The 16,157-nt window shown below is 36.5% G+C and overlaps 1 protein-coding gene across 2 annotated transcripts in view; it reads right to left on the bottom strand.

Moving 5' to 3' along the window:
• Positions 1–15,800, bottom strand: part of LOC139976196 (chloride channel protein 2-like) — a 50,303-nt gene extending 34,503 nt beyond the window's left edge. Inside the window, exons 1-2 of one of the 2 annotated variants that reach the window (XM_071984707.1) lie at positions 15,494–15,800; positions 10,015–10,156 (exon numbers count right to left, since the gene is read on the bottom strand). In XM_071984707.1, the coding sequence (XP_071840808.1) occupies positions 10,015–10,156; positions 15,494–15,541 (190 nt within the window). In that variant the 5' untranslated portion in view covers positions 15,542–15,800. The remainder of the gene's footprint in view (positions 1–10,014; positions 10,157–15,493) is intronic. The other variant, XM_071984706.1, reaches the window with a different exon arrangement.
• Between the last annotated feature and the right edge of the window lie 357 nt (positions 15,801–16,157).

The following is a 16,157-nucleotide window of genomic DNA, read 5'->3' as shown; positions in this document are numbered from 1 at the left end:
AGAAAAGAATAAACATAATCAATAAATTAATCAATCAATCAAATTTGAAGTTTCAACTTTATTATATCCCAATAGGGCATTTACATGCACGCATTAAAACTATAAATACCTAGAAGAATGCATAAAAATGATAATATACAAATGTACAAGAGGATAAGACAAGTTTAGGAGACCAAAAGAAGTTGTAGATTTAAGTAAAATAGTAAAATACCAGACACCTAACGATTTTGTAGATTGTTACGAAGTTTAATACAACGAGGGATAAACGATAATTTGTGTGGGCTTGTAACAGATAATATAAGATAATATTGAAATGATGAGGCCACCGTAAGTTGATTATCCTCTGAAATATGACTACAGTAGCCTGTCTAATAATGGAATCAATACATTTTTATATGTACCATCAACAAAATCCCCCAAAACGTACTGGTTTCTGGATTTACTAGCGACTACACAGGATGGTAAGGGGAGCAAGTGGAATCAGAGTATTTGGAAGAGTAGAGTAAGTACATGGTGCTTCAGAAGTGAGGGCTCAGTGTTACATTATTCTAATCAAGTACAGCAGGGTCTCCCTAACTTTATCCCCCACGAACCCCCTGTGGATGTCAGAGTTGTCCACGAACCCCCAACTTTCGAGACACGATCTAAGTCATTATTATTATACTACTGTATATACAGTAATACGCATAACAGTGCTTCGTAGAAGATAAAGTTCATAGTGTAATGCGTACACCAACTTCACCAAAGTCATGCAGCCTGTGTCTGTTTCATAATTCAGTTATTTATCACATGTGCGGTATGGTACTACTATGGAAACACATGCGTATGGAATGCAAAAAGAGTTTGTCGATAGGTACGACTTTTGTATATTACTAAATTATATGATATATTAGATTTTAGTTCAACAAAAATTACTCTAGTTTTGACTTTCAGAAACGTCTCACGAACCCCCTGGAATGGACTCACACACCGCCCCTGGGGGTTCATGCACCCCAGTTAGGGAACCCCTGATGTACAGGTAGTTTAGGTAGATAAACAAGTGCATATAATAGATGGAGACAGGGTAAAGAAAGGAGCAGAGTAAATTAGATCTGTTGTGTGTTCAAAGTATCGAAGACGGCCAGCACAACAGTACTGCACAGAATGTTGAAACGTCCGTGCATGCCTACTGTGACAATTAAACTTTATAGTGAAACTAATTAACAATTAAACTTAGTGGCAAAATCAGTGTTGTAACTTAATTCGGGAATAATTTAGTGTTTAACTACAGTATTTGTGTAGCAGATTTGAAGGCTCTGAGCCTCTGAACTACAGCAAAATACTCTGATTTCCTGTGTGCAAAACTGCTATCTTTTGACTTGTAGATCTTGGCAGGTTTACCATCTTGCATAGTGTTAACACCGGTGAATTCCAATGCCTTCTGGTGCCTTTCAATCATAAGGACCCCAGTTCGAGTCACTCCAAGATTAATGTGTGTCGTCCAGTTACAGAGTTGTTGACAATTGAAAATTCATAATCATTGACGTTAAATATGAAGCTAAGAGACTGACTTCGGTCAGCTTTCGGCTTTGATAATTGCCAATGAGGCTTCTACGCGAGTACCTGCTTGCAGGAGGATCTAAATACATACATACATACACGCATACATACTGTACATTACTTACATACATACACACATACATACATACATACATACATACATACATACATACATACATACATACATACATACATACATACATACATACATACATACATACATACATACATACATACATACATACATACATACATACATACATACATACATACATACATACATACATACATACATACATACATACATACATACATACATACATACATACATATAGTGCATTTGGGATGTGGTACTCGTTACATTATTTTGTGAAGCAGTTTTGAAAACTCTAACGCTATTTATAAATTACCACAAGATTACTGTGTACAACAAACTGCTATAGAAATCTTTGCAATTGTGTACAATTTGACCATTTTACAAAGTAGTTTCCAATGTGAGATACTCGTTACATTATTCCTGGTACAAGATCTGAGACTTATTCCTGTGGAAATTCAACATACAGGTATTGAGTTATATGTACTGTACTCAGTACTTGCTCAGACTTTCAACAAAGTTCAAAAGTCTGAATTGCAGATTTTACAGTTTTAACAACTGACTCCTCTTCCTAAAGCCTGTCAAAAAATAATTCCTATGACAGTTTTGAAAAGCAAACATATTTATTAAACAATATATATGTTTAATACCGTTTTCTTCCAAATTTCCAATATGAAATACTGTACCATACATGCTATAAATCTGATTGCAAACAATTAAAATCCACTAATACCCCACCATCACATGGCACCCTAGAAACATACAGGACTCTAGGCCTAATATCCATCCGACTGTACAACATCAACTGTCTATATATTACACAGTAAAGTACAGTTGTACTGTAATAAAATACTAACCATGACATAAGCTCTTTTTGGACTCCATGCCTTATTTCTCGTCCTATACTGGGTAACTGCAACTATACAGTTACTGCATACTATTCCATAAAAACACACAAATAGGGAACATTCTGGATTGAAATGTTTCCTAAACCCAGTGCAGCTTCATGAATGCAATCTACAGTAGACTACTGTCAATTCATATGCTGTAAAACAGATCCAATTTTGTCAAAGAAATCTCGCACATACAGTTCTGTCTGTGTACAATGATCACCTTCATGTATGACGTCTGCTAATTCCCACATGTACTGTAAGGTCTCGTTTTAGAAGAAAACACAGTAAAATGATAATACCGTAGCAACCGTGCGAGATATCGGGCCCGAATTATTAACCGTCCAGACAGTCATCATAACTTTCTACGAGCAGGCACAGGTAGTCCGAACAGTTTTGCGCGTTGAACTGTCAAAGTCTAGTCAACATAGGTGGATATCAAGTTTATGATACATACACGTAGTACCAAGATGTATTGGAGAACACAAATATGTATTGTATCAATATTTGTAACTATACCGTACTGTATCCAAGAGTATTGAGCAACCACAATCACATGAAATTTATGAAATATTTCCTACATTAATTTTGGAAAAAAGGTGTACCAGTTCTTCCTTCATAAGAAATATGCCATTCACATTGTACACAAACCAGCTGGAAATCTTGCGGTTCTGCCAAGATTTTTAGTTTTTTCCCATTCTCCTGAAAGATATCACGGAATAAATACTGTAATGTTCGTTCCGAGGTGTTTACTCTTTATTCATGATGCTACAGTGGCTAAATTAATTTCAATTCAACCGTGATGCAAAACTGTTTCTTTTCCTTCTGTGCCAAGAAATGCTCCCAACCTCGTCATCGTACTCTATTCGGTGACTTCACATCTCCGTTTTGACTGTTTCAACAAATGTTATCGAATCAAATTGGGGCCTAATAATCCAATAAAGAGCCTCACAGGGTGTGAAGCTGTTCCAATTCTCTCTTAGATGAGCTGTCAACCCTCCAAGAGGCTTGATTTCATTATTATAATGCCTGCCTCCTCTTCCTCGAACCATCTGAACACCTGCGACGATTCTTTCTATTTTTACACTCTTTGCGTCACATTGTCATACTTTCGCCTCTAAAAGTTAATTTGCCTCGGCTATTTGCGATCCGAATGATATATAGTTAATGTACAGTCAAGCCTACATTTATTTTGAGACTGTGATACGGCATAAATCAAATTTCGACATTCTGCACATGTACTGTTTTCTTTTCCCGGTGATATTCACTCCATCGATACTAAATATAATACTTTAAAGCGAACTTAATTCTATTTTCAGACCAAACCACATATCATACACTTTACATTTCAATTGCTTTATTCTTGTTGTTGTTGTTTTGTTTTTTTTCTTGCCCACAAGTTTGAAGTGAGAGATTAAAGGTATGCTGTATTGGCCCCAAATATGCTAGATATTCAAATATGGTCACCTTTGGTCAAAATTCCTAGACTGTTTTTTATTTTTTAAACTTTGAGGAAATCTTGTGTGCTCCTTAAAAATGTCTGAGAACGATTTGTAGATTAAAGACTTCCAGGAAAGTACTTTTTAAAAGCTTCTAGCAATTATTGCGTGCTATAATTTGGGGCCTATACTGACTACCTTTATATAGTTCAACTTTTACTTGCTCAAGAATTTATATCTTAGCAATCAATCAAGGTTTGTATGATGGCCCTGCTGTTAGGCATACTAGTGTAAATCATGTTCAGTTTTTTTTTATTTATTAAGATCTGTACACACTTAAATACATTAATGTCGACACACAAAACCAGGCTGAGTTTTATTGATTGATGTACATGACTGTGTGATAAAAACATACAAAAAATTCATAAAATTCTAAGTGATAAAACTTTTTGGGTAGTACTGCGATTTGCATATTATGCTATAAATTTAAAGAACAAAATAAATGTTTGAACAAAGTCTTGTACCTTCCTCCACAATTTAAATGATACTTTTTGATTAATTGTTTAAATTTTTAAAAATTTTAATTTTAAATTTAATTTTTTTTTTTTTTTTTTTTTTTAATTTTTTTAATTTTTTATCATAAATTTTTAAATTTAATTCCTCTATCGTGACGGAATCTTGTGCTTTATCAAAATCAAAACGTACTGTCACTATCTTCAGATGATGACAGTGAGCAGATTGCAGATCTGGATTTATATCCATACACCGGGTAAGCAATCCTATACACGTGTATGTGTGATCAGGATGGATACAGTATGTGAAGTTCAGTTAGAGATACTGTACAACACTGAAAGATACTGTGTTACTTCATCATATTGAATACAGACAGAAGCTAATAGGTGCCATCATGTAAAAACCTCACATGAAGGGGCAAACACTTGACATGTGTTAATAGATTTCTATCTGGAAGCTAGAAAGATAGATACCAAAGTTCTGCTATGTATACCTACAGACTGTTCGTATGTATTGTACAGTGGATAGGAACTAATTTTTGTAGTACCGGGTAAGTGCATTAAGTGTTATAGAACAGCAAAGGGCAAGTGTATCAGTGACATGTACAGAATTTCAAAGATGGGAAGTTCCAAATTTGTCCCTACTGATTTGATGAATCTTTATAGAATGGGTGAAGGGCTGTAGGCGGATAAATAAATAATATGAGGAGTGTGGGCCGTGGGGTTGTTGAACACTTCTCCCACATGGTGGCATGGTATGGGGGTGTTACCAGAAGGCCAAAAGGTGTTGCGATTCTATGAGGAGTGTGGCTGTGGGATCATTGAATGGGTCTCCCACATGTGGGGGAAGGGGAATCTGGGAGTGGACCCCAGACGAAGTAAAATCCTTTTTGCATTTATTGTCATCATGAATGCATAAGTTTGTTCTGGACCTTTATATGCATCAAACAAATTGAATTCATGAATCAAAAAATTTAAGAACAATGGGAATCAATTCTTGAAAGTGGTTCACAGTATAACAACTATATAATTAAATCATAAACAGAATGTCATGTACAACATATAATTTACTGGACTGAATGAGTCCTTTTGTCTCAGTTGTGACATTTTGTTCCTTTGTTTGTTTAAAGCAATGGAGATCGTATGTAGATCTAGATTAACTGGCAATTTATATACATAAAGGTTCTGTTACTCCAAACCTTCCGGTTTGATATATTCAACCTTAGCACTCTCGCTCTATCATGCCTGAGTGAACCTTTCTTAGCATTGTACACCTAAAGTCTAAGACATTCTGGTCTAAGCCCCACCTCATGAAAGCGCCCTCCAAATGCATAAATTTTACATTTAGATAGATTGTTCTTCAACAAGACCTGTTTTTATGGCACCATTTGAAATCATGCACAATGTGTTTGTGCATAAATGTTAGGCCAGTATTTTGATTCTAGAGAAGCCAAGCTCATCATCTAAACATGTTATATTCACATAAAACTGCATCGAAGAGTCAAAACATTTGCTTTGAATATATTGCCTTGTAGACTGGGATTTTGAGAACCAACACCAGCTCTTTCATGAACATCCTTACCCCCTTCTTGAAATCCTCATTTTTCCTAAAAAGTACTGTATTGAAAATGAATTAAGTTTAATTCTTTATTCCCCATATGTAGCCTTCCAGACACCTCTCTCATCATGGCAGGATCCCCATCTTAATCCCAACATAACAAATGCTGTTGTACAGGAGATCCTCTAGTGCATATACAGTAGGTCTGTGGTGTAGATATAGGTTAAGTACTGTACAAGTTCTGGTAGGATATGATGGCGCCTATGAGCTACCGTGATCTATCACAGACTGTGTGGTGTATGAATAATCCATCTGGTGTCATGACCAAAACTAATTTTACCACAAACCTCAGGTGTGCTTCACTTCTCAAATGAAAATTGGCACATTTCATGAAGAATATCACCAAGTCTAATTAAACACCAAACTTGACACCGAGTTAACAAGAAAAAAAAGTTTCAAAAAAGACCAGTATAAAAACTCAACAGTAGCAATTATATTAAGTACCTAGGTTACATTTTGATTCCTGACAGATTCCAACCGCAACCATCGATAAGATTTCTCTGCAATGCCTTAAAACTTTAATTTGCTCTCAATTGAACCTTGAGGAACCAGAGTCTTGGGCATACTTCCAGAAAGCCTTACTGTATTTCCACACTTTACGGTATACGTGTAAGTCACTTTATACTGTACCTGTTTGATATTCATATTCTTTGAGGCATAATAGAAGTCTAGATGGCTACCGAGAATGCATTTGAAAATTTGGTACAAAGTCCACTGAAAACCACAAATGTTCTGTTTAGGTGGGTTCAATGAGAGTTTGGAAGATATCCAATATTGAAAAATATTGTCTTGAGGCAGTCATTAAATTGTAAACAAGTGATGTTGTAGTGACACTAGGATCCAACTTGGTATCAATTTTAGACTTGCTCAATTAGTCTTCAACTTAGCACATAAAGGAACACTAAACACTCTGGTAGTACAGTAAGTTTATTATCATGAGCTTCACTACCACATACAGTACAGTACTGTAGGTTTAATAGATCTATGGGTTTTACTCTTGGCCTTTAAATGGGTGACTTTAGACAAAATTTTAGTCTTGATATTTCATACAGTAGTCCATGAAATTAGACAAGTTTGATACAAGTCACACTGCTCTACCAGCTTCTAAAATAGGATCATCATTCTCTTTACTACATCAAATCAACACTGGTACACCCCAAGGCAACACCATCAGCTCTGATTCTTTACATCCTCTACGTAGGAGACATTCCTCAACCAGACAACGACTATACCAAAATTTCACAATACGCAGACAATATCGCCATCTGGACCAGTCACATTGATATGGAAATTTGGGGACCCCAGCTACCTGCTGAAAGTTAACGTATTTCCAGAACAGATGCCATCCAGCCAATTCTTTCTTTTCTTTTTCCCACCACAGGGATATGAAGTCTGTCTAGCCTCCAGAACCAGAGCCAACCCTTGCAGCCAGCTGCAACTTACCACCATCGCCTTCTCAACTCTAACATGCTACTGTACCTTTCCTGTCACCGTCCAGTCACGTGTCTCTCCGACCCGGCCAGCAAAATTCAAATTAAAAATAAATCTCAAATTTCCGATCTCCCATTTTAGGAGTCTTGTATTTACCGGTCAGTGGCTTTCACCCTTGGCTCGCTGAAGCGCCTTTCGGCGGAAACAGCTAATTACGAGACTATCATAGCTATGCTATACAAGTAAAAGTTGCTATAGTTACTCAGGTTTGCAAGATACTGTAGTTACCATTAAAATATCCTACCACTCCTGGAATGCTCCTTTAAGGATAAACTGATGATGACATCAGCAACATAGTGAAGGCCTAAATAAACTTAACAACTGTTTCATGTAATCAATCCTGCATAACCTTTCTTCGCTTCACTAAATAGCAACAACAGACCACCCTTGGGTTAGATTCAACACCATACTAGGTCTTTGTCCACTCTGTAACACAATGTGCTCATGTAACCTGAGGCAACTTGTCCTATATTTTTCAGTCTCTTTAACCACATGTGGAGGTAAAACTGTTTTACCTCCATGCTTTAACACTGCATTTATGAGGAACTGACTCAAGCATGAAACAGAAGTCTGGGTTGTGTGTTAAACCAGGGAGTTGTTTCCATATTCCATAACAACTCCCTGGTTAAACTGAAGTAGTCCAACAACCTTTAATGGATGTGTCCTCCTTTAATTAATGTCAGAGCAAATATATGTGTAACGACTTGAGAAAGTAATTACTGTTTATTTTCAAACCAAACATGAATACATGATTTGTATGTTCATATTGGTCACACTAAGTAATGTGCACAACAGCTGTTATAAGCCTAGCCAATTTTGCATAAGAACTGAGGCTGAAGTAAATCTTATTTATTAACCACTGAGGAACATCACAAGCTCATTGCACACATATTTTTTTTTCCTTTTGGAAAATTAGACTAAATGTTCAATCTATTTGTCCAAAGCTAATGAAATAGCAGAATGAAGACATCAACTGCAACCAACTGCTTGTAAGACAATATTTTTACCCAATACTGTTTGTAGAGGACATGTTTCAGGATGAACAATTCTTGCAAAACTTGTTACCAGGTGTAATTTTCATTCTGTCTCAAGTGTTTGCATATAAATCTAGAAAACTCTGCATGTTATTAGGATCAAATATCTAATGTTTCCATCACTGATCAGTTCAATGAGATTGCAAGTTCTACACACCATTTTTATGCTCTATCCTCGACATGGCAGTTACCATGGCAACAGTAAAACTCGGCTTTTGTTTCAAGACTTGACCTACATGTATTCTAATTTGCCTTGCAAGGTGTCTGTAAAATGAATTGGTAACAGCTTTGGACTACTGTATGTAAGTATCATGCCCACTACTGTAATGTTCATGCAAAGTATTAATACCCATTTCTTGAGATCTGCTTTCACTGGTACAGTTAGGCATGTGTCATCAAACAATAAGGGGTTAATCAACAGTCTAGCGTGCGTTACTCACAGGATTAATGCACGATCGGGGGATAATGCAAGCGATGGCATGCACGAGGGCGAAGCCCTCGTGCATCCAGCGATAGCATTAACACCCGGAGTGCGTTAATCATGTGAGTAACGCACGCTAGACCGTTGATTAACCCCATTCATTCATACACTACCATTTGTGTGGGGGAAAAATCATAACACTAAACATTTTTTGGTTACATATAACCAAAGATTTATTAAAGTGATGCCCCGTGTGTTACTCACAGGATTAACCACGGTCAGCTGACCTGAATCTTTACTAAGTATGAATGAATGAAATTTCATCTCAGTACCAACGAACCATTACAAATTTTCATCGGGACATTTTGTGAAAATTTGGTTCAACTGGATGCGGCTTGGTTTGGCAGCCTAGCCCAAGCAGTAGTACTGTATGTGCCAAGACAATCTTCCGTAGCGAAAAATTATGGAAAAATTTAACATGGGATCCCTATATATTCTTTATTGAAGTATTAAAATCAGTTTTTACAGAATCTTAGATGTGATTTCAGGTTTAAACTAATGTCTTTTCTAAATAAGTAGGACTCAGGAGTGCTTTTGATTTCCACTTTTTTTACCTTATATTGGCAAGTTTTTGCATTATTCACAAGACTTGTAACTGTATACACAAACATACTGTAATGTAACAAACAACATTGGTTGTATCTTTCATCTGAATCCATTGATCTCTGTTTGTGGAATATTTACAAAATATATCCAGAAAAAGACCAGCACTTTTCTTAATTTTTGGACGGACCAACAAACATGAGAGATCTAAATCTTTACATGTATGTAGATTACAGAATATTCCCTTCTTTTCTTTGGATAACTGTCATTCACTGCATCTACTTCTCAATACTTTGTAATTCGTTGCAATTATTCAAACCCTCACTCCTACTGTACAAAAAACAATGACTTATTACTAATTACTGTACAATACCTTTTATTCTGTGACAGATGGTGTTCTCCTGGTACCTCCTAAACTCATCCTCCACCTCCCTCTGCCTCTCCTTCTCCGCTCGTATCCGGGCAGCCTCAGCCTTGGCATACTGTTTGAGTTCCCTCGTGAAGCGGCCATGCATCTGTAAAGTAGGAAGTGGAGTGGGGTAAGCCGATGACTGTCTGGTGTCGTAACCGCTACTGCAGTTACTACACTCGTCATCGTCGTCCCATGCGAAAACACTGTCGTCAGAATCTGAGCCAACCGACAGGACTTCCGTGGCAGGCTGAGAAAACTGTTCCTCTTGGTTCGCCAAACCCTGGGCACCACTGGGTGCGCTGGAATCGCATGCATCTCTCGTAGCACGGATCTGGCCCAATGAGGGACCGACAGAGTCAAACGTATTGTACCCAGTTTGGGTCAGTCTGTGAAGTAAATCTCTTTGGGAGTTGTTTAAGGTCACTCTATCAGAGAAAATTTTCCGTCGAGAAACATTTTTCTCTGATGAACTTATCCTCTGAGCAGAAACACTCAAAAGTGGGGTTATGGCTAATGGGAAAGGGACTGTCAACTGCCCCTCTACCCTACTATTAGATGGTAGAGGTTTGAATGGTACATTCTTGATTTCCATAAATCCTTTCCTTTGTCTCAAAAGTAAATTATTATCTTGAAAACTTCCCAAGAGACAGTAGTCAGGTAAAATATATTCCTGATAATTAATACTGTTTTTGAGGAAGTTTGTGCTTTTCCTCCTCAGAAAGTGTCCTCCAGAGAAAAGCCAAAAAATAGTCCAGTGTTCAATTTTGAAGAGAAAAAAAAAAGTCACTGACTAAGTACTACAGACTTGGTAATATGGCACACTAGTAAATGACATGGCTAAACAGAATATTAGTAATTAATGTCAATAAATCAGACCGAGTACTGAAGTTAAACTAAAACCGGCTTAACATGTCATCCGAGAGCTCTAGAATATTTAATGAATTACTGTAATGTTTAAACGCCCTTTACTTTCCTTAATTCATAAATGTCTGTTTTATATCATGACTCAGACTTAGAATATCATGACCAAAGACAAAACTTGTCCACTAACTCATTGGCATAATCTGAACAGTCAAATCTGTTTGCTCACTTCCTGTCTGCCAGTCGCAATGTTCCCTGTGCTCCTATGGAGGTTATCACTGATAGTCAAGTGTTTGTACAGTTAGTACTATGAAGGATGCAATACCTCTAGCAACCTCATGATACATCCCAGAAAAGGTGATTAACAGGGTTAAGACCGATATTACAGTAAGAACCGAATGCAGCCCACATATTAAAGGCTAGTATTTATTCATTTGTACAGTACCTCCAGCTAAAAATCTAATACCTGTATGTCCCAGTACTTCCACAAGTCATGTCAAATATGGACAATTTACAAACACAGAGTAATAATTTAATGTCATAAGTAGCAGGAAACTTTTAATTTGAAGAAATTATGGAAAAGTTTGCTGGAAGTTTGTTTTAGCTCTCAGTGGTCATTTTAGCAAGTACTGTACATGCACTGTACATATACAATGAATACTTTCTCCAGTAGTAAATTTAATGATATCATCTCATAAATTAAATCATCTTTTGAAACCCTACAGTATATTTGATAATGCTAGATTTTGAGAATGCGATGCCAAAACAATAAAATATATCTCAATTTCTTCAACACTTTTTAGTTTTTACACATGTACATTTATGTTTTCAGCAGAGAGCTTGGTCTAACACTAGCCTTACATGCGATTTAAGTGTTCGAAACAACTTGAAACTGGTCCTATCTTTCTTAAGAACCCCAACATGATGCTAACCAGTGACATTGAAAGTTCTACTGTCCTCCAGGTAGCTGTAAATATTACTTTCCAATCAGAAAGGAAAAATACTACAAAAAATGTTAGCAATCCTGTTTCTTTCCCTACTCTTTCTCTGTCCAAATTTATGTTCAGTACTATGTACTGTACCATTAGAAAATGTTTACACAATTTATGAGTTCCAAGTAAAAGAAGCTCTAGATAACACACTGCTAATTAAGATAACAGAGACAAACCATCCACAAGAAATATCCAAACTTAATGAATCAACATTTCCAGATGAAACATGGCTATATTTTTTTGTCTCCAAATATTTCATACACAAAACAGGTCTTCCACTACAGCACTGTATATGACTTGCCATATGTATACAATCTCTCATCTGGCAATCACACCTATAGATAAACATTTGACAAAGTTTCAAATTCATCAAACAGATGTTCCAAAATCTGTCACAGAATGCTCAAATGTGCTTTTCACATTTTTGTAACTTTGTGGCCATTAACACAGTCTCAAGTCATTTTAAGTTCACAAGTACAATGTTGGCATGATGTAACTTGTGATAAATCCTACTGTACTCTCACATAAAGCTCGAATTCAATCCCAATATTACAGTATACATCTGTAACAAGATCTGCATGTATTAATAGAAATATTCACAGGCAAAAAGAGCAAGAACTGAATGTACAATAGATATCTCCCTCATTCTCTGATGATTTATCTGTAAACAGTACAAGCCAGACAACGATGACAAAACTTCCAAGAACCAGATGCAGCATAGAATAGTTTCTTTTATTATAACAAACTGGAGAGAACGCTATACATGCTCTTTTAGTTGTTCAAAGGAAAATCGGCAGAATAATTCCACTGTACAAATCCGTTACGTATTTTCTGTAGGTTGTTTTACAAGAGCGTCACTACTTGGTCAAGTCGACAACTTCTTATTAATATCACTTTGACTTGAGAAATTACTCATGTGCATGTATACATGTGCTGTATAGTAGCCTACATACATATATAATCTACATTTAGCATTTTATTTTGGTGATAATCAACACCCATGCATGCTATTACGTATCTCTGAATTCATGAAAATTTTCTGTTCCACCACTCGAAGGAAATGCAATCTCTAAGGTCGCCATTTAAGTCTCTGTGATAATGGTTTAATAGTAAACCAAGCAGCCTTGGTACCATCAGCTGCATACATGTGCACTGATACTCAATAGTTAACTGTGCCATATTGGTTATTATTAAAGTATTTTTATCCACAAGGTCAACTTTTGATCTTATTGTATAAAAGAAGAAATGCAAGTAGGTAATCCATGGAGTTGAAGACCTCATCCCAAAATTTTGATAATGTCTACGACCATTATATTGTGTCAATTTGACTTTAACCAAGTGTGAAGTATATGAGCATTGACATTTACTTACCATGAAACATTCACAATTGAGATGAATATTTCTCTAAACATTCATCAGAACAATCCATTCAAACCAACTATTAATGGACATGGGTACGACACTTTCAGCTATTTTGTTGTTTGACATGTACCCGCATAATATTGAGCCAAATAAAAGACATATTTTTTTTACAGGATTCAAGCAATGATAAATTAATATTCATGAGCTCTATACTGCTGTTCGCATAACAAGTAAATCACGAGAAATGTGCACACATGTAAGTCATAGTCAGGTTTTTATGTCTGTTTCCACGTTTTTTGCCGCCGTCAAAGCTCATGTTTACAAACATGAACTTCTGTCAGTGGCGGTTACAATGCACGTGCTGTTTTTTTTTCCAGTACTTATAGTATGTACTGTAAATGCCGTTCGGGAAAAGATAGCAAGTCTGTAAACGTAACTGGTGTCCAGAAAGTGTGTCCAAACAGATGTGTAGGAGCTGAGAAAGAGGGTCGAATAGGTATATTTACGATCTCTCCACCATCATCCCCCCTGCTCCATCCCCCACCCTCCCAAACAATTTGCTCAACAATATACAGTAACGGCAGGAACGGAAATTTTGTACATGTTCCAAAGAAATGTGAGAGTATAACCTCTTTTGTCTTTTTCTTTTTGCATTAGAGAACAATCTTGAAATATCTGGATCCAGATAATGTGCCTTCTGGAGCCACAATAGTAATCTCCTTATTGGTGGTACCATGCATCCATCAATATACTAGCAGTTTACATCTCCACAAATACCATAGATTTCACATATTGTTTTATATGTTATATTAGGATATTTGAAATTCATCTACAGTTGCAATTTTACCAATTAACATTGCTTACATTATCTAACTAAGTTTCAAATATGATCTGTTACTGTGTTTTCGGAATTCTTGCTTTGTAATAAATTATATTTATATAGTATATCCAAACCATTTTTAAGATGACAGCAACATAATGTATGTCCTACATAAAACATCATTTTACCAATGACTTCATCAAATCAAGATGTGTAAATATAACGGTCATATCGTTGTTTTATTTTTCGTATTATGGGGTTTTAACTCTTCATGTTTTCGTTGCACTGAGAGTCTGATATGGTCGGAAGATGCTTTAAGGTGACAAACATTGTTCTCAAAGACTAAGTCCATGGGACATGCAACTTCATAACTTTGGAAGGAAACAGGATGAAAGGACCACCAACAGAATCCAGATCATTCATGTATGCTAGGGATATCTTCCTTCAACCAAGCCTACCTCATAATTTTTTTAATGCTTTTTCAAAATGCACAGGTTAAATATAGGCCAGTCTTCTTGCATCATTACCACATGCAAAGTATTCACACTGCCTTAACTCTTGGTGGTTCACTGCATTAGACTAGTTACCAATATTAATGGTTTTTTAGTGACGTACCAGGCATAGCATAACCTACTTTCTTCCTATCACCGCAAAGTGAAACTATGAGTCGACCACTGATCTCATGATTTCAAGTTCTGTTTCAAAAGTCTGGGTCATGGAAGAGTAGGACCTAATAACACTGTGAAACTGATACTAGTTAACTACATATGATCTTTAACGGGCTTTTGTTAAATTTAGCACAGAGTTGGGACTACCTTAGCAAAATCTGAGCTTACTTGGTAGGCCTTTATAGTAGATATTCTATTCCCTTTGCTACTTGCATTATGATCTAGGCACATGGCTAGCCGTACACCTGATCAACATCTACCATAATTCACATCGGACTTCAGGCTCTGCAGTGACTAGACACCAATTTTCATGATACTACTATGCTTGGTTTAAACTGACTTTAGCCATGTATTCCGCACAACTGGATATATTTATTGCAGGGGACCCCATTTGAATTAGCTTGTGACTTCTGTTAAGTATAAGGCTGACTAATAGTATTAATACTAGCCTACATTTCCATGCTTGCCCTTGCGGGTTACAGTGATACTCGTAGTCCTGAGCAACTTGCGACATGCCAACCTAGCACAATATACGTAATAACGTATCACTAGAAATAGCACTCGACAATAACAACCTGTCAATGCAGCACTACTGTTTTTAAGTTCGAGTTACACATTATGACTGAATGAAACCATTATCAATAATGCTTTTAGCTGGGGCCCTGCCTTTTGATAACCATGTCCGTTATATGTTTATCGAATTTGATCATAATTTTATCGATTGAATGAATTCTTACCAAAGTTTGCTCGTATCCGAGCTCTCTTCTGTCTGGCTGCATCGCCATCTTGATAGATCGTGGATGAAAGGTAAATTATGTTTTTCACGTCAGCGGATCATGGACGGAAGTGTGTTAGGGAGCCGAGAGGGGTTGGTAACGTAAAATTATTGTAATATCTTTAACCCATAATACGACTTTTTGCCTAACTTAACGATGAATGAATGATCAAACAATATATTGTAATTATCATGATATCTACAATAACACTCTAATGGGAATAATTTATTAATCACTGTTTAAAAGAGCCATTTAGTTCTTAGGGGTCACACTGAGTACAGTAGATAAATTATCTTGGTGATCCGCCCACTATGGTTCTCTCCTAAGTTGGCGCTCTTCATATTTATTTTCTTCTGAACGCATACATTTCTTGGAGTGATATCAATATTATGGTACATTGCAAATCGACAACGTAACGGTTTCTCTAAAGCTTTTTCTGAGTTTATACAAACAAAAATAGACACGTACACTACCAAATGACCGCAGAAAGCTTGGTTTGCATGATTGATCAATAGCATATTCATTCAACGGTCTTTGGTCACACAAACATCACAGTGAGCAGGCGCGACACTCACCGTTTTGAAGCTAGCATCCATTAAGAGCAGCCCCTAATAGCAGCCACCAA

This window comes from Apostichopus japonicus, chromosome 11 (genome assembly GCF_037975245.1).
Source record: "Apostichopus japonicus isolate 1M-3 chromosome 11, ASM3797524v1, whole genome shotgun sequence".
Taxonomy (NCBI): domain Eukaryota; kingdom Metazoa; phylum Echinodermata; class Holothuroidea; order Aspidochirotida; family Stichopodidae; genus Apostichopus; species Apostichopus japonicus.
Note: the sequence above shows the minus strand (reverse complement) of the source record. Positions and strands in the feature narration are given on the sequence as shown.